At 37.3% G+C, this 25,503-nt stretch overlaps 1 protein-coding gene and 1 long non-coding RNA gene across 4 annotated transcripts in view; one reads left to right on the top strand and one right to left on the bottom strand.

The window, feature by feature from the left end:
- Positions 1-1,978: 1,978 nt before the first annotated feature.
- On the top strand, positions 1,979-18,271 carry LOC116515633 (serine/arginine-rich splicing factor 5-like). The gene is given in 10 exon segments (XM_032227765.1): positions 1,979-2,143; positions 3,259-3,395; positions 5,474-5,544; positions 6,503-6,595; positions 9,037-9,068; positions 9,071-9,108; positions 14,982-15,055; positions 15,626-15,736; positions 17,272-17,299; positions 17,302-18,271. Coding segments are annotated over 9 exon segments (774 nt in total). The 5' UTR covers positions 1,979-2,143; positions 3,259-3,269; the 3' UTR covers positions 17,503-18,271.
- Positions 15,773-25,503, bottom strand: part of LOC116515640 — a 59,469-nt gene continuing 49,738 nt past the window's right edge. For all 3 annotated transcript variants that reach the window (XR_004256269.1, XR_004256270.1, XR_004256268.1), the window contains 2 exons: positions 24,769-24,845; positions 15,773-16,172 (listed from right to left, as the gene is read on the bottom strand). This is a non-coding gene — a long non-coding RNA (uncharacterized LOC116515640). The remainder of the gene's footprint in view (positions 16,173-24,768; positions 24,846-25,503) is intronic.

Genomic DNA, 25,503 nt, shown 5'->3' with positions numbered 1-25,503 from the left:
ATATTTGAAATTAAAGTTGAATGCAGCTTAGAAGTTCCATTACAAACTTCCCTAAAAGCTCATTGTGGTTATATCAATCAGTTTTCTTTCATAATTTCATGAGGCTTACTTTCAAACACAGTTGGGTTGCAGGTAGCTAAACAGGCAGATAGGATATATATGTGAATCATGTGAAGTTAATCATTTAGTAGTATTCTACTGGAGTTCCTGCCAAACCTCATGTTTTATATAATAGGAAAGGACAGCATTTTTCGGATACTGGTAACTTCATCAATAAGCTAACTAGCATTGCCAGTGACTAAATATACTGAAATAACATGTAGTTGAGCAGTATCTGAAGGGCCACATGTTGCATCTTCCTGCCATACAGCCTAATCTGTTGAAGGGAGGGGTATTTTATGTCAAATATTTGAGGAATAAGTGAGCATATTTGTGTATTTAAAATTATCCCCTTCTATCACTTCTGAGCGCTCAATAATACAAAATGGTGTTAAAATTTCAAACACTGAAATAAAATCATAGAGATGGAAGATTGTTTCAAACAAATGATTGTTCAACCTTTGAAAACTTGAGATAAATCACCTTCGACTGCCCAAGGCAAGCAGAAGGAAGAAGAAATTCCTCATTTTGAACATAGATCTCCCTCTAAAGCTTCTACCTATTGGTTCTGGTCCTACCCTTGGGTGCTATGGAGAATGAATCCACACTTTCCCTGTGACAGCCCTTAAACTGTCAGGAGATGGCTGTGTCTCCCCTTTGCCTTTTCTTAAGGCTAAACACACTCAGTTCCTTTAACCATTCTTCATAGGATTGACCTCCAAGTACTTCACCATCTCTGGTCCTCTGCATTCTTTCCAGTGCTCCTCTGCGCATCCTCTTTATATTATGGCAACCCAAACTGACACACTATTCCAGGTGCAATCTGACCAGTGCAGAGTGGAAGTAGCATTTCCCCTCATCTTGACATTATACTTCTGTTGGTGCAGCCCAGGGTTGCAGATTCAGTGGCAGCACCCTTCTCACAAGCCAGTGGTGGGATTCAATTTTTTTTTACTACAGGTTCTGTGGGCGTTGCTTGGTGGGCGTGGCAGAGGAAGGATACTGTAAAATCTCCATTCCCTTCCCACTCCAGGGGAAGCTTACTGCAAAATCCCCATTTCCCCCCCATATTAGCTGGGACTCGGGAGGCAGAGAATAGAAGGGGACGGGGCCAGTCAGAGGTAGTATTTACCAGTTCTCCAAACTACTCAAAATTTCCACTATCGGTTCTTCAGAACTGGTCAGAACCTGCTGAATACCACCTCTGTCACAAGCACTATAACTTACATTGCTTGCATCTCTGATATATTTTTTTAATTTCAAATGTAAACAGTTTTAACTATTGAACTGTATATTCTTGGGAAAGGTTCGATCTTCAATTTTAATATACAAATAAATGAAAAACATACACACACATCTTGCAGCTTTTCCAGGGATACTCCAGTAATCTCTTTTGATCCCATCAATTCAAATTGGTCATTGATTTTCCATCCCACTTAATTGTAGGAGGAATGAGACTTCTTACCAAATGCAAATAGGAAGGAATAATTAATCTGAAATCAAAGCAACATTTGTAGTTTCCTTTCAAGGTTCCCAAACCGCTTGCTCGCTTCATTTCTAACACTGGGAATTCTGGGAGATGAAGTCCATATATCTTAAAGTTGCTGAGATTGAGAAACGCTGATTTAAAAAAAAACACAAGGTAACCGCTCGCTCGTCTAATAACATTTCCCCCTCCCTTTCTTCCGTTCACAGACACTCCCCCCCCCTAGTTCTCCACGTGCCTCTAGTGGGTAACTTCCGCCTGTAACTCCCCACAGACGAAAGTCTCCCTTGCACCCGGGTTTACGGCTGAGCTCAGAGTACGCGCGCGCGGAAGTCTGGGAATCGCAGTCCGCCAGCGGGTTGGAGCGTAAAAGAATCTGCGCAGGCGCCGTTGCCTCGTTGCCGCTCCTCTTAAGGGAAGTAGCGCCGCCATTTTATCTGGCGGACTGAAGTGAACGTTGCGGTTCCGCACGGCCGAAACGAGTTTCCTGAAAACGCTCTGCCATTGCCGTGAGTGTCGGGTCTCCTTTCAGGCTGTAGAGCGGAGGCGGAAACGAAGGTGAGTCGGCAAAAAACTTGTGGGGTGGCGATTTCAAATGGCTCCGTAAGGCGGCAGGTGGCTTTGAGGCTGAAGCTCAGCCTAGCCTGGGCCGTTTTCCCCTTATCGGTTGGTTCAGCCTTCGCTTCCTTAGCTTCCCCTCCCAGCAGCCTCTCCTCTCCGCCTCCGTCATTGTTGCCGTTAAGTTTCTCTTTTCTCTCCCCCCTCCCCCCATTTCCTTTCTTGAGCTTCCTCGTTTCCTCCTCCGGCCGGTGTTGCTTTCCTCCAAAGTTCTGCACCCCGGATCTCCTGCCTCTCTAAAACTAAACCGATTAACGTCCAGTTCTGTTGAAGAGGAACTCTTGAGAAGGGGGCGAAAGCAGAGGTGATTTTTAATGACCTCTATTATTTCTCCTCTTTGAACGCTTGTATTTTCTCTTGTCTAAGCAATGTCTTTATTTTAAAAAAAAGAAAGAAAACCCCATTTGTCGCTATTTTTCCACAGCCTTGAGAGCTCCTTCTGAAGGGGTCATGGGTTTTGTTTTTTTTAGTGACTACCTGGTCTTGTAGGAATCGGCCATCGGAGTGTGTTTACTTAAATGGCGTTAGGATGGTTTTCGAACTGCCCTGTTTATTTTGGAGGCGCTTACCAGAGTGATCCAAGGGCTATATGTAAACCTGGAAAGATGTCCATGCTAGTAGCAATTGGGGTAAGAATAGAAAGCCACAATCTATTTTCATTAGAGTTGGTAGCTCATTTGTTGGTTCATCAGATGTGTTTTTGACAACATTGCATCCAGGTTCCAGGAAAAATATCCAGGGAATTTCCTGACAAGTAAACAATCAGTGGGACAATTTTTGCCTCCAGAAGTTGTGGATGCTCCAACACTGGAAGTTTTTAAGAGATTGGGCAACCTTTTTGTCTGAAATGGGGTAGGGCTTTCTGCCTGAGGAGGGGGATTGGACCAGAGGATCTCTAAGAAAGTCCCTTCCAACTTGATATTCTTATCTGAATTTTTACAGAGATGGAGAAAAGAAAGAAAATAAAAACATGGTTTAAAATACCCCCCCCCCCCTTGACCTTGGATTTATTAAGAAGCAGTTTTAACAAGAATTCCTGAACTTTATTTTTGCAGCTTGGAATAGAATGAGTGGCTGTCGTGTCTTTGTTGGACGTTTAAGCCCCCATGCTCGGGAACGAGACGTAGAGAAATTTTTCAAAGGATATGGCCGTATACGTGAGATTAATCTCAAAAATGGCTTTGGTTTTGTGGTAAGTATATTTTTCAGATATATTTCTGTTTAGGCAGCTACTGGAACAATGTCATGTGATGCACATATAGTGCATGTGGTGATGTACTATATATGTGTTTGCTTTTATACCTGCTTTTATTTACAGTTAGTATCTGCAACATCCCCTTAGAGTGTAATCTGTGTTGTTACTTGCTCATATAAGTCTCTCATTGTAGCCTTAGCTTTTTAATTCAAGAATATAGGAACAATCAGGCTGGAAACAATACCTAATCATGGAATTACCACCCTCAACACTGGCAGGGCAAGCTAATGTATATAAACAGGGAGCAGCCCGACATCACTAGATGTTACCTAATGGATAATTTAATGTCTGCGGGCAAATAATTAAACTCTGAGAGCACCAAGGACTCCATAGTTCAACCCTGAGCTACAGATATTCTTTTTTCTTTTGTAACTATTTTTTCATTCCAGGGCTTCCATACATGCCTCTCCAGTAAACCCTTTTTAAGAAATGAGAAAGAATAGACATTAGTGCTGCACTGTTTTTCTTAGGAAATATGAACTAGAAAAGAAGTAGGAGAGTCTCCATAATTGTATTTCCTGGACAGTTTTGCTTCATAATATTGTTGTTCAAAAATGGAGATAAACTAGAAAGAAACCCAACACGCTTCAAAAAAATAAAGAATACAATACTGATAGGAGTGCATACCTGTCCCACTTTTAACTGAAAAAGAAAATTTAATAAATTGTTAGTAATATTTTTAACAAGCAAACTCATATGGACTTGTCTTTTCTGCTAACCAGCCTACACCAACCAGTGTAGGCTGTCTTGCTGAATATTATTGCAGCTTATCAGAGAAATAAAAGTGAATGATTAATGTTGGGAATGTCATATAATTTCTCTCATCCCTGAAAGGAGAAGAAAATGGGCAAATTGAGCAGTTGTTTATCTTTCTTCCAAGCAACAGAGAACATTTAGTCTTCCATGTTTATGGAGGCTGCAAGTAATTGTAACTTTAAATAACTTCTAGCTTTTGGTCACCATTTATATAAAACCCTAACATGAAAAGTTGGTTAAAATTATATTATGAAATTCTATTAATGACTTTTATTTGAGTATTTGAAAATTTATTTCAATATTATGAAGAGACATTTACTGGTGAAATGTCAGTAGGCCCACAGGACAATGCCAATATTTTTACAGATTTTCAAACATTCTAGTAAGAAAAAATGCAGGATTTAGTAGTTCCTTATAATTTAATTTCCAATCTTTTGGTGTGAAATCCTTGCATATTCAAGATATGTTAGGAATATAATCTAACGGTTGGGTTAGGTAAGCTCCCAACGGGGAACTTACCTAACAATATACATATAAATAAGGTATATTTGTTTTATTTACTTATAATGAATAGATTTTTTTTTAAATCACTGTAGCAGCTTTCTCAGTCCTGGTGATCACCAGTTTTGTGGAACTGCATGTTCCATCATCTCTCACTCCTGAATATATATTCATATAAAAGGATAGCACAGTCTGGATCAATCATGAAGAGCCTGTATATTTATGTTTTTCTGAACTATATCTTATGCAGGTAGCCCTTACGTAGTGACCACAATTGGGTCAATTAGATTGCTAAGCAGAAAAAACATGTAACTATGACAGTTCTTCAGTTCCCCTTTGGTCACTAAATGAAAAATCACATGACGTATGATTTTACTTCTGCCTTCTCTATTAACTTTGCTTGTCGCAAGCCAATAGCAATGAACACATGTATGACACTCTTAACAGTTGTAAATGTTACGATTGGTGGCAAAGTTTTTTTTAATCTTTACTTCATTAAATGAAGTAGTCAATAAGTAAGGACTACCTGTAACAGGCTCATACATTTATACCAATAGGGAGGAATGCTAAAAATTGTGAGCATAATGAGAACATGAGTTCTCCACATCTGATATAATGCAATGGATAAAAATTATCTCAGGAATTAAAATCAGGGTTAGGCAATTTTAAATTATAGCTCCAATCATAACTAGAGCAATAGCTGATAGAATTTTTAATAGCAAAAATATTATACTTGTTTCATTATTTTGCTTTTCTAGGAATTTGAGGATCACAGAGATGCAGATGATGCAGTTTATGAATTGAATGGCAAAGAGCTGTGTAATGAAAGGTACTGTTTATTCTCAAGTCATATGACAGTACAATTGCAAATCTGACTTTTCTGTTGCATTCTAATGTACTTTGGGGTTATTGTGAGGATAGAATAAAAAGGGACAACGCCATGTATGCCAATTCATACGGAAAAAAATCCCAAATGCACTATTATACAGTATGTTTACTAGCATCAATTAAATTTGCACAGAAATTATGGAGTAATATTTGAGAATTAAAAGATACTTTTAAAAACTCTTTTGGAATGGGTAAAAGCAATCTGAAGTAATTTTGAAACATAAAGTCTTAAATCAGAGGATTAATGAAAGAGAATGAACAAAGTGTCATAGGCAGAATTTCGGATTATATTTGAGACAAACACATAGTGTATTTGTAACAAAATATTCAGTTTTCTGAAGTAGTCCAAAAGCATTGATTTATATCAAAGATGCATGACTTCTCTGATACAGAGAACTTCATATCTTAGAGGTACCCCCTAGAACTCCTTAAACCTAAATGGGATTCACTTATGCAGAAACTTGGTAAATTAAGAAACATCAAGAATGTCTTCCTACTGAATCATCTTTATTCTTTAACAGACAGTAGAGAATCTTCCCTGCCCCCAGGTCCTCTGTGTACACCTTGACGTAAAAGTTGGTGGGGAGTAATATGCTGTTTACAAAATTGGCTTTTCAGCTAATTTCTTGGCCAAGTCCTAACTAAAAAAATGCTGTAGAAATGAATGCACATCGTTTAGTCATCTTACATACTGGTATCTTTTTACTTTTCAATTATAAATGTCTGAAGACCTTAATTTAGGCAGTGAGAGATTTTCTTGATTGTAATGATCTGAGTTAAGAAGAATTTGCTTTTGTTCTTAAGTTTGTTCAAAATTATCACCATCATATTTTGCTGTTTAATATATTCCTTTCCACTAGAGAAAGGCTGAAATACTGAACTTATTTATTTTTTAATAGGGTTACAATTGAACATGCCAGAGCCCGGAGAGGGGGTAGGGGCAGATACCCACAACGATTCAATTATTACCAGTCCTATGGGGGTGGATCTAGGTAAGAAGGACATTTTGTTTACTGCACTGTCACATGTGGTTTTAAAATATCTCAGTCCTTAGATTCAGGATTGTTATATAGTTGATATTTCTATATACATTTTAAGATACTTTTCCAGTAAGGCAATAAAATCATCTTTTTTTTATTTTTGTAACTCCATGCTAATGTAATTGCAAACAATTTTGATATATGCACTTTATTGGTTGAAGATGCTAGGTTCAAATAATTTAAACACTGAAAAGAGAGGTTACTGCTACTGCTTGTAACCGTCTGAAGTGTTTTCAGATTGCACATAATTGCTTCTACAAATTCTCAGTTTCTACTCAGTCTCGAAAGGAAAGGTTTATAATTTGGGTTTCATAAAGTTTAAATTTAAATCTGTAAAGCTTGTTCTTGTATGAGCATCTTTGAATAGGATGGCTATTTTAAGCTGTATTGTGCCCTGGTTGTCTGTAATTTTAAGTTGCAGGGCAGCTGGGCTATCGTTGAAAAATATAGCTGTAAAAGCTAGCAGTATCCTAGGGCTATCACACTTTATAGTGAAACTGAAATTTGAGCTCTTAAGTAATGCTTCTTTTGAAACGTATAGGAGCTATTGAAGAATTATATTTGTGACACATATTTGATAGTATCTTTAAAAATAACTCATGTTTCTCAGATTCTCTGATATAAATGATTACTGGAAGTAGCTAGTACATATTCAGACCCTTGTATTTATGGTTATATAAAATATAACAAAATTTCATTTTAATGTATGCCTAATAGTGTACATTCAAAGTGACAATAAAGTTATTCTAAGTCATATAACATTTGTATTTTTGCATTACATTCTGAGGCAAATTTCTTGCCATCCACAAGTACAAAACATTGAGAATTTGTACTTTTGCATATTGAAATGTCCTGTTCAGCTTCTCTTTTTTTTAATGCAGTGCTATTGCTGCAGTAGGAATGATCCAAGGTCCAGGCTAAAAATGAACTTTTAAAGTAGGATATGTGACTGATTTTCATGGGTATCTGGCATGGTAGTAACGTTCATGACAGATAGTGCCAGACAAGAAGAGACTACTATTTCCAATGCCTCAGCCTGCCAGTTGGGGGATTCTGAAACTTCTGTTTAAATGCTCTGAAGATCTGGATATTCTGAAAAAGGGGGCATTTAGAGGTATGCAAATTAAATTGTGTGCAACTAAATTGCCTCTTCTTTAATTCTCCCAAAAAATGTTGATTGTTGCATTTGTTGTGATATGACAAAGCGATCACTGACTGAATAAACAAATGTGGAGGCTTCAATTATTCAAACACTTCTCTTATAACACCTTGGGGTTTGATGGCAACCAGCCAGCAGTTCTTGTAGTAGCAGAGCTGTTGTAATGTCAATGAATTCAGTAGTTCCTGAGCTTACTGCAGCTTATTGAAAAGCACATATAACCCACAACCTTATCCTCTCGGGTCTGATTTATTCATATGCATTCATTATTTGTGCCAAAGGTATAAATTCCTTGGAAATTGTTGTATTAGGTGATATCTTTCAATATGGAAGCTTTCAGTACAGTAGTCCTCGACTTACAACGGTTCATTTAGTGACCGTTCAAAGTTACAACGACACTGAAAAACTGACATGACAGTTTTTTACATTTACCTTTGCAGCATCCTCATGGTCACATGATCAAAACTCAAATGCATGGCAAGTGTTCATACTTATGATGGTTGCAGTGTCCTGGGATTGTGATCAGCTTTTGTAAACTTCTGACAAGCAAAGTCAGTGGGGAAACCAGATTCACTTAACCATGTTATTAACTTTACCAAATGCAATTATTCACTTAACAGTGTGCAAGAAAAGTCGTAAAATGGCGCAGACTTACTTAACAAATGTTTCACTTAGCAACATAAATGTTGGTGTCAATTGTGGTTGTAACCTGAGGACTACCTATACTGAAATGTTCTACATTGTAGATTTATAAGCCCATAATTTTGGTTGCAAGTTCTTGTAGTCATAAGTTGAGGCCCCATGTGACAGATTTGATTTTGACAGTTGTAATGATTGCAAATTGAATCATGTGGTTGTAAATAAATCATGTGACCATTAAGTACTTCAAGTTTTCTGAATATGCTTTTTTTTTTTTTGCTGGAAACTAGCAAAATGTTGCTAACCACAGTGATGTGATTGTAGGGCCCCTGCAACCGGTCGTAAATGTGAGCCATTTCAATTATCCAAAATGCAATCACATAACTGGGAAGTTGGCAGTCATAAGTAGTTCTGCTTGCTTTCATAATGTAAACTAGCAACAACTCTGCTATTCTTTAAATACATTATTTAAATACAGAGTAGCCATATTTCTTAGAAATTTTTTGAAGAGATAAAATCTGACAAAATAGAAAGTGTTTAAATTTTCTGCTGGAAATTTAGTTATAGAATAACAGGAAATGTTTTCCATTTGTAGTCAGTATGGTCACCCTCTTCGTACTGAACACAGACTATAGTTGAGAATCTTTCTTCACGGGTCAGCTGGCAGGTGAGTTGGTACTTACTTTAAATACAGTTATGTTTTTAAAGTAGGAGCTTAAATTTCTTTCATTTGCATTACCAACAGGCAAACCTGCTTATATTTTAAAACTGCTAATTAGTGTTTCTTGGACAAATGAAATCTTCACCTCATAAGATTGTCAGGAAAAAAAGCTCTCAATGCTTAAGCATCCATATAATAAATAAAAGGCTGGCCTCATTGAGTGATAAAGCTGCAGATTGTTTCCAATTTTATATCTGGCTTCAATAGAATGAACAGAATTATTCAACCTGTTTAAAAGTATTGTGTTTATGTTCTAATGCAGGAAGTTTCGTGCATTATGTTATCTGTATTCTGAAAGGGACTTGTGGCTTACAGTGAGTAGCTAACATGATTTTAATATCCAATTTGTGCATGTATTGGGCATAAGTATTGTCAGTGAAACAAACGTTTGGGGTTGTTTTTGGATATTCATTTGGGAGTGAAAGTTTAGACCACAAGTTTGTTTTTCTCTAATGTGTCCTTGAGTTGGTGTATTACTAATGAGATTGTTTTGGCCCTTAGCACTTGTTTTGAATAACTTCAAACTATTTTTTAGCAAACATATATCCCCCTCAACAATTTTGGAAACAATTATAGAATGTTACATTTCATTCTACCATTCAGTTTTTAAAATTAGCATTCAGGTTACCAAGCCATTCTTCTCCAACCTATTATTTCCGTATGTGCTTCTTACAGCATAAATTCTGTTGTCAGTGTATAAAAAAAGTATACATTTCCAGATTTTTTTAAAAAGATCTCTGCATTATGCTAGATTGAAAGAATAGATGGGGCAGAAATAAGAAAAGTCAGTAAATTGTAAATCTATTATATTTTATAGCAATAGTGCTTAGACTTATATACCGCTTCATAGTTTTACAGCCCCCTTTAAGCGGTTACAGAGTCAACATATTGCCCCCAATAATCTGGGTCCTCATTTTATTGACCTCAGAAGGATGGAAGGCTGAATCAACCTTGAGCTGGTAAGGATTGAACTACTGGCTGTGGGCAGTTAGCCTGCAATACTGTGTTCTAACCACTTCACCGTCACAGCTCTTTAACCAATTCTGTTTAGTTTTTATCCAAAATTTCTATAATTTTTGTCTATATGAAGAATATATATTTTTGTCTGTATGAAGAATATATAACAATATATTTTCGACATGATATTATATGGCCATCATTTTTATTGAACTTCATTTTATGTCCTTTTTGCATAAGTGTACAAAAATGATTGAGACAGCAATCAAATTTCTACACTGTCAGTCTCACTTAAATGACTTTTGGTGGTTTTCAATAAAAATTCTGCCTTGAAACATTTTGATTATTTTTCATACTATAAATTTCAATATCTGTTCTTTAAATAGGATTTTCAAGGAAGGAAGAACAATAAAAGTTTGGAAATAAACTAAACCCTTAGTTTAACAGACTAATGGGGAAAAGGGTATCTATTAAAATAAAAAATATATTAAATGCATTGGGATTTTATACATCTGTAATGTGGCAGATGGGATTTAATACATAAAAATAAGATTTTGTGCATGGAATATATAACATATCAACAGAGTTTCTTGGATTCATCTGAAATTTACTAAACCAACATGTTACATCAAGATTTATTACAATTGCACAAGTATGAACTGGAAAGCTGTCAAGAGACTGATTTTAGCAATTTAATATATTGCCCAATAATTTTAGATCAACAGAGATAGGGTCATAGTATTTGGAGGAGAACAGATGTATTGATTGAGTAGCATAACATGCTACATGTGCTCTAATATGATAAATTCACATGGGAGAAACCAGGAAGATTGGAATTTGGACTATTTTGGGGAGCACACTGTCCAAAATTAAAAACATTTTCTTTAATTGGTGTATCTCTGATCTTCCAGGTTTGCAGTATCATCTCTTATGACATGTCAATCTTCTGACATGAATATGAAACTTGTCTTATAGAGATTACATTCAGCAACATAGCCCTCTTATAATTCAGGGGAAAGTGAGTAGTTTGAAAAAAGTTATCTTGTATCTTTTACAGCAAGCACATAATCTGCAACCCTTGCCAAAATGATTTACAGGCTAACAGACCTGATGCAGAAAAAATAAAATATCTGAAGAGAAAAATGGCTTAGAATTTAAGTATGTAATGTCTTATAAAAACCCAGGTGGAAAGAACTGTGATGATGAGGCTTCCAGTGGCAATATTTTGAAATAGAAGAATGCTGCTTAGCACCTACTTAGCCCAGCATTTGATTTCCAGTACACATCCATTAGCATGTATATAAATAGGGAATGAAGCTAACAGCCTTTAATTTATGTTACCACAGCATCTGAAATTCAGCATTCTATGACTTGTAACATTTAACTACAAGAGGTATCCTTCCATTATTTTAGTCCCGAAGAAAGCCTCTTTGCTCCTCCCATTTAGTCACCTGTCAAATACCAGGTTCAATTAGTTGTTCATACTACTTAGCCATAGGGGGCATTGTCAAACAGAAGGTTGGCAGTTCAAGACTCAAGTACTGCATAATGGGGTTAGCTCCCATTCCTGCCCCAGCTTCTGCCCACCTTGCAGTTTGAAACCATGAAAATACGAGCAGATAAATAGGTATTACTTTGGTGAGAACAGCATTCCATTGCCTCAGTGTGCAGTCATGCTGGCCACATGACCAGAAATGTCTTTGAACACAGGCCCCTCAGCTAAAAAACAGGGCTAAGTACCACCCCCTAGAGTCAGACACAACTGTACAGGGGAAATATTTACTTTTACTACTTAGCATGTTGTCTTTTTGACATTTTAGCCAGAGAAAATTTGTTTCACAATTCATTTTCTGAAATGTATGCATGTTTTGTTTGCTATTCCGGGCATGATGGTTTCTAAATGCCTTTCTATGTATTTTTATAGTGAAAGCAGGAAAACACAAGACAAATAAACCTTGGGTAAACCCACTAGGTTATTTATGACTAACAACCATATTCTGGCAGTTTTGTTCAGTCACACCTAGTATGATTCCTCTGGGACTTTGTGTATGTGTATTTATATGTGTACAAACACACATAGAGATTGTGTGTGTATGTATTTATTTATTATGAGCCAGTATTCATATCTTTAAAAATCCTATTAGTTCTTGGTTACCTGTGGAGAGAAAAAGTGTATGAAGCAGTTAATGTGAGTTTTCACTGAGCAACATCAAACACTGTATACTTTTGCTGAAATGCATGCAAAAACCACAACAATCACTTTGTCAGGTTAAGTGTATGCCATTCTCCCCATTTGTGAGTGATCCACACCTTAACAGCTAATTATAGATGGGATCCATGTGGTTCTTCTTTGTAAACAACTTCTAAAAATGTCCTTGCTTTTAAACTATGTGATTTTCTGTTCAAATCTATTTTGCTTCCATGATACAAGCAGCTAGGTATTAAAAGTTTTGATTTAGATGAAATTATCAATTGTATAAGAAACACTAAATTATTGCAGATATTATTTACTTGATGTCAGTTAGTGCTCAGAGTTCATAGTGTGTTTGAAATAAGTAGACGTTTTAACCTGATAAATGTTAGTCTCTGCCTGCTACTGGCAGAAAGAAAAACATATTTATCATAATGCATCCATCCCCATTCTTAATTAGCTTGTTTGCCTAGCTTAATTTCCTTTGAAACAGGAGAGACTGAATAGCAACCACCTACTTTTCTATTTTCCTAATTAAAAGGTAACAGAATATAGTATGAGATTGTCATAAGATACACTTTGTAAGATCTCAGGAATTATAATTGGAAGAGGAAAAATCCTGGGGTAACTCTTAACACAAGTTAAGTTTCATAGTCCTTTGAAATCAATCACTTTCCCTCCTGTTTAATTTGAGTGGGAGGGCTACTTAATTGTGTTTATTTGATGTGACTAACAAGGGACATAAAGCCAGGACTTGAGCCTTGCTAACAGAAGTCATCAATTGTGCCTGAGGCAAGGCTTTACTTAAGTTCACAAATTCAGTAAAATATCTTGAATTTAGCTAGCATTTAAAGGATTCTAACTTTTAGATTCTATCTTAAGAATTTTAAGATGTTAAGTTTAAAGGTATTAGTTTCCCACTGATCTATGCTTTAAAAATCCAGATGCTTGTAACTCCTAAGGTGTATGTGTATGTATGCTGATATAATTTATTCCCCCCCCTTTAAATTTTTTCTACTAAACTAGGATGAAAAAATTAAAAATACTTTGAAATAAAGGTGTTAATATAGAGTTGTTTCAATTTTCCTTCTAATTTCTAAAGAGAAATAATTGAATGTCTTGTGACATTGAAATATGTAGAGCAAATTTAACATTAAGCTTAATTAAATTTCACACCAAGTAATCAAATTTGAAATAGGATATAAACAGGTTTATAGATAAATGAGTGTCTTATCTTATTTCATAGTTAATGAAGTAAAAATTATGCAAGGGTTGTTTAAATACACCTTTTACTATAATAAAATCATTTGAATTATTGTTACCATCATACTGCATTATGTGTTATAAGTTTTATATTGAGAGGATTCTTTCAAGTGTATACTAATTGCTCCTATCCTGATTTCAAAGTTCCTCTATTGTTAAAAAAATCATTATTGGGAATTTTGACTGGATTATTTAGTATACTATAATTGAATCCTTCTTTGAAAGAATGTCTGCTCTTCAAGTTTGTTTTGTGTTAGGATGAAGGCTCAGGTGTTTAAACTGTTCGATTCACATGCTAGTTTGTAAAATCTGAGCAGAACTTTATTAAACACTATATAATTTGAGGTATCCTGTAATCTAGTTCAACTTTAGGCTTTCTGTTTGTATATTTTTTTCACAAATATACTCTAACCAAGTTCATTTTGAACCTCTTTTAACAGCCTTGCTTTGGGTTAGCCCTCGTTTCTCTTGTGTGGAGGAGAAAGAACCCAAGAGGTTGGGGTTCCTAGTGGCTGAATTTCTAGGGCTTGGCCTGTTCTGAGTTTTCCCTTTGGTACCCATGTTACAGCTATCATGGCGATGTAGACCTTGGTTGGCTCACAACTCGATTGGCTAGCACAGGTCAACCTCAGGTTCTAGAGCCACTTCCGGAGACTTTCCAATGCTTTCAGGGTCTTTGGTATCTTCCCCTGAAGCACATTGCTATGGTCCATTCCTCTGCCCCTCCCATGTAAGGGAGTTCCTCTTGAACTGCTAGGCAATTATTGGACAAGCGACTGTTTGCTTAAGGTTACCTGCTTATATCATCTGACCACTTGTGGTATGTTATGGTAAGTAGCCTCTGGCTATAAAATGTCAGCTATTATTGGGACATTTTGTAAAAATTAAGAAATAATGCATAAACGACTTTTTAAAAACGCCTTTAACGCTTAGTTACATAGCATTGCAAAATAAACACCGTCTCAGTTACATTAAATGCAAGTCTCTGTTAAAATAACACTAAGGTTGTGGCACGGACTGACAAAAGCCATACAAAATTTAATACTATCTTTTGACAGGTTGTGACAGAATCTTAGCATTAACTTAATAAAGACATTTGTGTTTAATTTTTATAGACTGGGACATAGAATGTTTCTAGGCAAACCTTGAATATACAAGTGAACTGAGATTTCAGGCAATCAAGTGCTTGCATTTAATAACACCATACATATGTTCATAGTTAAAATACATGTTATATATACTTTAGGCATTATAGAAGGTATATCTTAACTATACAGATTAGTTTAATTTTTCTCATAGTTATAGCATATGACAGTTTGCTATAGTTTGTTAATTATTAAGTCCTGTTTAACAATGCATCTTGAATCTTACACTCATTTCCTAACCTGCACTATCACTCTTACTGCAGGATTTGAAAGACTTCATGAGGAAAGCTGGGGAAGTTACTTTTGTGGATGCTCACAGAAACAATCCAAATGAAGGGTAAGTTGAAATTTTGCATCTACTGAGGCTGAGCGGGCTTTAAACACCAGACCTTCCACCATACTGTCTAACAGACAACTTTGTTCCAGAATATAACTGAAAATGCTGCTATTAAAATCAGATTCCAGAATCAGCAGAGTTATTCAGATTTAGATCTCTATCCTATCTATTGGGATCATGGAATTTTTCTGAATGTTATTAACTAGAAAACTCAAAAATCTGTTAACTATTTGTATTATATATAGAATCAGTCAAAAACAACAGAGAGAAACTACTACTTTTCATCTCTGTTTAAAAATTGTTTCCTACACAATCATTTGCTAGAAACAGAAAACTTTCCATGAAGACGTTCTAAAGAACATACAGAGAAAATACTTCAGTGTTATGTACTGAAATTGTAATAACTTTAGGCTTGGGTATTGGAGTTACTGTAATATTGACATTTGGTTATACGTTTTGGGAAAAACTAAGGTAACCAGTAATGTATTTATAATTCTGTGAAAGAAGAAATGTAATATACTTTTATCACCACTAATAATGTTTATTGTGATTTTGCTAATGAATCAACAGAGTGGTAGAGTTTGCATCATCCAGTGACATGAAGAGTGCAATGGATAAATTGGATGGAAGTGAATTGAATGGACGTAGAATTAAACTAATTGAAGATCGCAAAAGGCGCAGGTATTTTGTTAGATAAAAATATAATATGACTGATAATAAAATAATTTGGAATATTTATATGATAATTCAGAGAATGTTGCAGAAACAGCATTGTATCCCCAAATTTTTCTATCAAAGCATAACTTTTCTGTCATTTGATACTAGTAGCAGATTTGCACATATCCTCTAGAGCCATGATGGCAAATCTATGGCACGCATGCCAAAGGTGGCACGCAAAGCCCTCTCTGTGGGAACGTGCATTCAGACCGACCAGCTTCTCTTTGCGCACACCAGAAACCTGAAGACCAGCTGGCTGGTGTGTATATTTGGGTTTCTGGTGTGTGTGTTCTGTTTTGAGCACTCGCTGCTGAAGAGGTTCATCATCACTGCTCTAGAGGCTCCATTTCACAGTTCAGGTACCATCATTTGTGCATAGTTAAGGTAAGTACGGCAGAACCTACAAGAAAGAGAGAGAGAGGTCAGTCATAGTGAATGTATTGTTCAAAAACCTAGGATAGAAAATAACCCATATAATACAAATGAAAGCAATTGAATTTGCTGCTGCTCCAATCATTTGTAAGCCACCCAGAGTAAATTATAATATTTGTATTGGCTCCATCCGCCGGCCAGTGTCGACTGGCGACTACCCGGAGGAGAGCCTTCTCTGTGGCTGCTCTGACCCTCTGGAACGAACTCCCCGTGGAGATTCATACCCTCACCACCCTCCAGGCCTTCCACATAGCCCTTAAAACCTGGCTGTTCGGACAGGCCTGGGGCTAAAGATTCGCTGCCCCTATCTCGAATGGTATGATTGTTGCGCTTTTTAACTATGTATTGTTTTGTGTTGCTGTTAAACTGTCTGTATCCCCCCTTCCCTTTTTGAGTTGTGAGCCGCCCTGAGTCCCCTTAGGGAAAAGGGCGGCATACAAATGAAATAAAACTCTAAATAAAAAACTCTAACTCTACCAATTTTAAATAAACACTCTATGCCAAGGTTTAAGGGAAGGAAACATTTCCTTTCCCCCTCTTAAATTGTGGAATTTCTACTTGATTTTTAACTAGGGCTGGGGTTGCATATGGACTGTATAGGGCAGAGCAATTACTGTTAATGGATAAATGAATAGATTTACTGAATTGTGCTAAGGTTGCAGAACAAAGCATTTCAAAATTATTTTTATTTTAAATACTGGTGAGTGTATTGTGCTCTATGTTGAAATTGAAATCCAAATGTGAAATCATTGGGAAATAGACTAGGGAAGAGACATTGGCTATGAGCTGAGGAGCATATTCTTGGTGCTTCAAGAAGCAATAATTCCAGTGAAGTTGAAAGAGAAATCAAAAGAGAAGCTTGCTTTTTCAGGATTTTCTATAAATGTGTTACTGGAAAGAGATAAACTGTAAAGAAAGTTCTTTATAAAGACTAAGATCTTCAGACATCTATGTGATATGCATTCTATGATAATAGACATGCAAAATTGCATGCAAGCATATTTGGTGAATAGGAAGACCACTTATAGAGTGTCACACAATGAAAACTAATGGCTGAATATTATTAGGAGCCGGTCTCGTTCTCGAAGTTATTCAGGTCTCGCAGCAAGTCAAGATCTGCAAGATCCTCTAAGTCAACCAGCAAGTCTCGTTCTAAAAGCCGCACCCCGGAAAAAAGGAGCTCTCGAAGCCGTACACCTGAAAGAAAAAGCTCTGAAAAAAAACCACTCTGGCACGCAGAATTCCTCTCCATCTCCTCCGCCAAAGAAGAGGTCTCGCTCCAGGTCAAGTTCTGCTGAAAGCTGTACTTAAAAGATATTTGAGAAATGTATAAATGTTTAATTTCCAAATCAAATTTTCTACAAGCTTAAATAAGTTGTGGATGGGGGTGTTCTCAAATGAGCACAGACATCTGAAGAGCGCACGTAGGTAGGTAAATTGTAAACGGTAAAAAAAAACACCAAACCAATAAATTGGCAAATTATAATTACTCAAATGTACTATGCACTGTGTTGAGGCCTTGCTGAATAAAGTAGGACACATTGGGAGTGTTTTCCTCATTGGTATATTCAATGAATTTAAGACCTAGACTGTGGTGTTGCTTTTCAGAATCCTTTGTGCTTTGCACATAGATTGTTTTGTACTTAGCAACCAATAAGCCACCAAGTTAATTACTAATGTGAAATTTGAAGGTGGACATAGCAGCTCTGTTTAATAGTGCACAGAAAAGTATGTTGATCTTGAATGATTAGTTGCTTATACTACACTAATATTTATATATCAAAATAGCAAATCTCAGAAATGTTTAATGTTACCAGGTTAAGTTGTGATACATTTCGGAAGGCTAGTTTAAATTAGTTCTTGGTTGAGAAGCGTGTTTCCACTTTGAGTTTGCTCTGGACTGGTAATAAATTTTTCATAATATTCCAAATAGAAAGGAATCTTCAATGCAGCAGTTCAGGAAAATATTTAATCCATTTTATGAGAACGCTGTCATTTTGTAGAGGATGCCCTTAAAAATTTAAAACATGCCCCTCTTACTGAAGCTCCAAGTTTTTATTTTAATAGCATACAAAGAATATTGTTCTATATGACTTCCAATACAAAAGAGTAATTGTTAGAGGTACATGAAGTATTGGAAGCAGTAAATTGTCAAATATAATGGAAGATAATATTCAGTTGTCAAGGTAAGTAAAAGCTTAATGTATTGTGATTTTATGAATGCTAAATTGTGAAATTGCATTTTTCTTAGTTCTACAAAACATGATTTAGCTTTTGTTAATAGGTAGTACTTTGCTAATCCTTAGCTTTGAGATCAACTAAATTATCTGGCTTCCATGTAGTTAAAATGAGGGAATCCATTTGAAATATTTGTAAGCAACCATAAAAATGTTTAAATGTACCAATGTGCTATAGTATATAAAATACATCTCCCCTGTATCTCCCATGCTTTCTGCAGCTTTGGCGGTCTTTGTGTTGCTCATTTAAGCTACATTGGTAAACTTTTCTTTGTTAACAGTTTTTGTTTCCAATAAAATCGATAAACAAAGAAATCGTGATTTGTCAGTCATTGTTCAAACATAGATACACGACTGGGAGATAGGGACTCAGGCATTTATTATGCAAATTTATTTAAGTGTAATGTAAATAAAGCACTTGGACATCCTCATTCTGCATCTTCAGGTCTACTGTGCGTTTTTTTTAAACTAACATTTTTACAAAAGATATCTCTGAATACCCCATCAAATCAAAGACTATTTATTAAATCTAGAGATAACCCATCTCACTCACAGAACAATCATATACTTATCCCCAGTTGGCATCATGATGATTTACAAAACAATAGTTGTTCTTCAGGTAAAACATGAACGATCCATTATTATTCTGGTTGCTCTCTTCTCTTCTGTAGCTGCTCGCTGCTCACTGCTCACTTTCAAATGTGACCAACATCCTCCAGCCATTTTTCTTTTTGTGTTATGTGTTCTCTTTCTCCCATATGTTCTTCCAGTCCTATTCAGTTTCTGCTGTTAGTGGCTGTGCTGTTACTGTGTTACTGCTCTGCAGATGGGGGTACATCTTGCCTGGTTCTTTGGAGGACAGGTTATGTATCTTTTTGGTTCTGGGTTTCCTTAGCCTGGCAGTATGTGTTGTGAGACTTTATTTAATAATTCCACCAGCTGACAGAGTTGTCTTGATTTTAGCCTGTTCATTTTCTGGGGATGGGGTATGCTTATTTTCTTGATTATGAGGCCAAGCATTTCCAGGTTCACAACAGTTGTAGTGGCGCAATGCAGTGGTGGGTTCTGGATCCCGTTGCAATCAGTACAGTTGCAACGGGGCCCGGCACCCACCACATGAACACATGCAGTGCGCGCATGCATCCTTACCTCTTACGAAGCCTCCGCGATGCTCCAGCTGCTCAGTGGAGCGCAGGCTCTGTGCACATGTGCAGAAGCGACAAAGAGCTCAAATACAGGTAAGAAGCTCAGGTGGGCGGGTGGGCGATCTGGAGCATCGTACCAGAACAGTACCCAGTTCTCTGGCTAGGCACCAGTACGCCCGTACAGGGGCATACCGCCTGCAACCCACCACTGGCTCAATGGTTAGAATGCAGTATCACAAGCTAATTCGGCCAACTGCCAGCAGTTCAATCCTGACTGGCTCAAGATTGAGTCATCCTTCTGAGGTCAGTAAAATGAGGACCCAGATTGTTGGGGGTAATATACTGGCAATAGACTGACTCTGTAAACTGCTTAGTGAGGGTGGTAATACTATGAAGCTTCTCTCAAATGACTAGGGCTAGTTTACCTCATATAAACTGCAGTGCTCTGTAATGGAGGGAGTAGTAGTGACATTCCAGGTGTTGGCTGCACACCCACTTATTCTTCCAGGGCTTTGAGTCTGAGATATGTGTGGCTCTCAAGCTGTGAGAAGTGAGCCAGCATGACTTTCCTAATTCATATCACACTCATATTTGAAGTAGGCAGATGAAGCCCAAGGACCTCTATTGGTAAGGTACCATCAGGATTTGAACTCGGCTCCCACATCAAAGGCAGACATCACACACACACATACATACACATATATACACATACATCAATGGTGGGTTACGACCGGTATGCCCCTGTATGGGCATACCGGTGCTTGCTCCGGAGGGCCCACCCACCCGGCCATTCTCCTTACTGGTATTTGAGGTTTTCAGGGCTTCTGCGCACGTGCACGGAGTGTAAGGCATCCATGCAACGCTCTGCCGAGCAGCTGGAGCATCATAGGCGGTAAGAATGCATGTGCGTGCTGCGCACGTTCATGTGGTTGATGCCCGGCCCCGTTGCACCGTACTAGTTGCAACGGGATCCGGAACCCACCACTGACATACATATATATGAATGGTTCACTTCAGATTTCCATGGAACTGCATGCACCATTCCCTTAGTTTAAAGACAGCCTTCTAGAACTCCAGTCACTTCTGGTTTCTACCATTCTAAGTAGTGTCTGAAAACTTGCAAGCTCATGGCTTACTATTCGTTTATAAAAGATTAAAATGCAACAATCCCACCATAGATTCCTGAAGGACTCCTTTCAAATTCCGTGTTGAATAAGCTGTCTATTTATTGATATGCTTTTTGTTTCTTTCTTTAAGCTTGTTAGAATTGGTAAAAGGATAAATCTTTGTCCAAGTACCCATAGACATTCGGAACTTCAAAAATGTCACGAGGAAGGATTTAAGTTTGCCTTTTAAGTTTGCCTTAGAGAAAGTTACGCTCTTCTTTCGCTCAGCAAGGTTTCTCTTTTTTTTAGGCTTAGTTACACTTTTACTTTGATTAGACTATTTTTTCTAACATGACTGTTGCAGAAGCTGACTGGTTTAGATCTCCCACATCCCTTTGAAAAATCACAGGGAGAAAATCCTTGAACAAGCATGGGGATCTTGAGTTTTGGATATTTGCTTATGAGGGAAGTTTCTTGTGCTTTCCGGTCATTATTGCTTTGTGTTCACATGGGATCCAAAACCTAGGTTCTTAAAAGGCAAACACGATCCCATTGCCTGCCTCCTTTCTTGAGCTTGAGTTATTTCTTCTAGACCAGGGGTGCTAGCCCTGGAATCGATCTTTTTTGTTGGAGCTTCAGGGCTGCCATATTTAGTGCCTGGGAAAACAGGATGGGGGAATAACAGAGTAGTGGAAAATTAGCCATAACAACATTCGTTTCTCTGGGAGTCAAGAGCATTTGGCCTGCACGTGGATCAGAGTGACGGGGTTGTCTCCAGTTGGGATGATGAATTGATTGGACTATATGATGGACTTGTGGATGCAGGGGATGACTCTTTTGACTTTCTTTTGGGTGGGAAAATCCTGAACCCTCAGATTCAGATTTTCCCAAATGTGCCATTGTGACCTCTCTAATAAAATGGAACTTGTAGGAACTTCAAAGCCTTGGAGTCTTCTTTCGTTGGGGGTGTTACTTGGAACCTGGACAGTGTCGTCATGGTGTCGTCACATGATGTATTGGGACTCCCCACCCCTTCGCTAAACTGGAGCACTCTGTAGGCTTCAGCAGGGCTGGTGGGGAAGCAAAAATGCCTGTTTTGTGAAAACCAGGACATTTTCTCCCTGTTTTTTGCAAAAACGGGTGTTTTTGCCTTCCCCCAGCCCTGCTGAAGCCTGCTGGGGGGGAGGGGAGAGGCAAAACTTTTTTTTTTTTCTTACTTACCTCTTCAAAATCTTGGTGCGTCTTATACCCTGGTGCGTCTTATAGTCCAAAAATACAGTAATTGTGGTTATTCACTAAATCCTGTCTTAGTTGTGGAAAGTAGGAGTTTCATTTCTTTCATTGTGATGCTGCTGCATGTTTCCTTGTGTCTCTGCACAGAATGTAACACTTTGAATATGGTACATCCACATAGTGTCTTACAGTCCCCTTTTGAATCACACTGGGGGATCCCAACATATCTCTCCCTCAATGACCTGAAGAATGTAACAACCCCTTTTCTCATAAAAGTAATTAAAGAACTTTTTATTATAGCTCGTGATTGTTTTCTTGAATTAAGAATTAATTCCAGCATATGCTTGATAAAACATTTTCAGTTTCATGTAACTGCAGTCTTTTAGTTCTTTACTTTACTTCACTGATATATCGTATATAAGAGTCATACGATTCTTTTCAAAGAGCATCAAAATCGTCTAGTTTTCAAGCTTCAATTAATCTTTAAATCACCCAGTTTTTCCAAATTGCTGTTTTCCCTGTATGTTAAACATGATGATGAGAACTGCTAGTTTCTCCTTTTCATTACTTTTCCCACCGTAGAGTTTTTGTGTGGCTTTCTGAAGACCACCAGAGGACGCCAGTGCTCTTTTGTGCACAACATGTGTCTAAACACAACAGGCACAAGCTGACCAATGAAAGAGTGTTGCTTTACTTTCCTACTTGTCATTTAATGTTCATGCCAACACACCCATTACTATCTAGAGTAACACAGAAGCTGAGCCTACACAATTTTGCTTTTCACTTACAGACTCACACAGTACTCTACAAGGCTTCCTTCCTCTCCCCATTCCCAATTGTACAGTGGATTTTTCCAAAAATTGCAGGGAAAAAGAGGAACTGTGGCAAAAATCATTATTTATCTCCAACAGTTTTTGAATGCACAGGTTTTGTTCACAGAAATGTTGCTTTGAAGCCACTCAAACTGGTTTTAGGAAGGGATCCCCATTACAATGTTTTCAAATGCACCCCTGAAATAGAGCATGATACAAATGCACTCTCCTTGCAGGTGCACAGATCATGCTTCATATGTTCAATAGCTATGCCCACATGCACTTCACAAGCACGTATAAGATCCATAAAGATGTTAGAATGCACCACAGATTTTTCTCCTTTCTGGTCCCCAAGGCCTTCCTATTCTTCTAAACCACCTAACCACTCACCTCTTGAAACAAGCTGTAATGCATTTTTCTCCTAGCTTTATGCACACACACACACACACACACACGTGCATGCGTGCGCCACACAATTAATGGCAACCTCATAGCATTCAATCTTATCCTCGCTCTTCACTGTCTTACACCCACTGCCCCACTCCCCTTCCCTCTCCTTTCTAACCTCTCCAATTTGTCTTTTGCAACATTATTGGAACAGAGGCTCATTTAGAAATAGCAGCGAAGGCACCATGAAATTGAGGGGTTAACTTACCTTGTTTCCACCACTGGCTTGACAGAACTAAATTCTGGGCAGGGAAATTAAAAAACATGTTTAACCACTAGATGGGACTCGTGCTGCAGCTAAAGATTGATACTGCTGCAACTGCAAACACTTTTTAAAAAAACTTATAAATAGAACACAGGTTGTAAAGTTCAGTAGTTCACCTACAAGCAGCCACAATTAACGAGCAACAGATTGAGGTAGATTTTTCAGTTTTATGTTTTAGGGGGGAAAAATAAGGTACTTTCAAACAGAGCAAAAAAAAGGTTGAATAATGGTTCTTATGCAAAACCGAAGTCAGACAGATGTAGAAGTAGAAAATGCATGTTGGCAGTGGTTTCTCTAGATTAAGTGTGGCTGTTGTAAGATTTCCACTAAGTAGACCTAAAACCCTGCGTGTATACAAAATGGAGAGGCAAAGGCAGCATAAATGCTAATGTGCTACATTTTGCTGAAGTCGTCAATCCATCTTGTTTTAAGGTCTCTTCCGTGGACACTTTTTATCAAGTGGGGCCAATTCTATGTCTATGACTAATGGGAATAAGATTGATAATTATTATTACCTCATTTCTTTGAGACCAGTTTTGATTATTTACTGACGTCTCAATATGTTAGCTACAGATTTTTGGTTTTGCAATAACTGTGTGATTAGTATCAATCTTCAGCCATATCACAATCTAATTATATAGTCCACTCAGATATTAACCCAGATCTGGGCATTTTACAGCCTGTGGGTCATCTCCGACTCTTTCTCCCTGTCCAGCCCACAGCGGCAGTAATGGCAACCACCTTCCACCCCAGTCCTAATTTCTCATGTGGCCCCTTGGGGAAATTAATTGCCATTAAGCAAAAAGGAAATTCAAATTCAAAGCTGCAGTTTTAAACTAACCAAAACTTTTAGTATGATATCAATACTTTTTCAATTTTAATCGAATATATTAACTTTTTAAGATAAAGTGCATTTGATTTTAAAATAGTCCTACTCTTTGGAAACCTTACAGCCCCTACAACCTACTCAGGTACCAAATTCACTGAGTGTCTTCAGCTCCATCGACATGTCTCATTCGAACCTGTCAGGGTTGCTGGAACAATTAAATAAAGAATGAAAACATGAACTCCTTGATGGAAGGTTATTAGGCAAGCATCAATTAAAACACACACACAAACGATTGCATATAACCGCATTACTTTTTACAAACTTGCAAACCAGAGGAAGTCACTGAAACTAAGCTTGAACACTAGACGCCAAGTTTTAGAGAAGCTGCAGCTTCTGATGTCTTTAGGGACAGCCCCACATATAAATCATAATAACGTAGAGGATAAACAAATAATGGCACAGACTTCACATTTGCAACATTATCACTTACAATATTTAACTTGATGCTAGAAACAACTTTCTCCTGGGTAGGCAAAGCTGAGGGCGCTTCCAAGATGCAAAGTTCACCTTTTAAAAGAAGAAAAGGTCATTGTCATTAGAATATATTCACTGAACTTCAACTTTCATATTCTCCTGCTTTTGCTTAGAAAGATCTCAGCAGTTTTTCCATCTTGTGCATCTAAAATAAGCATTTCAGAGAAGAAAGAGGCAACATACTGGGATAAAAAAGAAAACCTACTCAATGGTTCATTTCTTTTCACTATTTTAGTGAACACTATTTTATTTATGTCATTTTAAAACTGACATATTTATCTTCATTCTTTTTCACAATATTTAAAGAATGGAAAAGCCATTCTGCCACTGACCATCTACTTATTGGCTATATATATATATATATGTGCAGCATACTAACCATCATGTGGTTGGACTCCTTTTGGCTTACCATGTTGTGTAAATTCAATCATTTGAGGTTTGTTGAATTAACTATAGTTAAACTGTGATTCAACTTCTGCATTCAAATATTTGAATGCTGATCATAGAGTTATTTGTTTTTGCTTTCTATAGTATGTGAACCCATCTTAAGAGAGAAACTATGGTTTACAACACATACTAATATAGCCATATTTCTTTCTTTTAATTGAAGGGGCAAAATCCAAATGTAAGGACTTAACTACTGTCCAACTTCAGTTAATGACAAGGAACAGCTGCTTTTTTATAAAAAATT

The sequence above is a fragment of the Thamnophis elegans genome, chromosome 1, assembly GCF_009769535.1.
Source record: "Thamnophis elegans isolate rThaEle1 chromosome 1, rThaEle1.pri, whole genome shotgun sequence".
In the NCBI taxonomy this organism is placed as follows: domain Eukaryota; kingdom Metazoa; phylum Chordata; class Lepidosauria; order Squamata; family Colubridae; genus Thamnophis; species Thamnophis elegans.
This window is presented reverse-complemented; position numbering and strand designations above follow the sequence as displayed.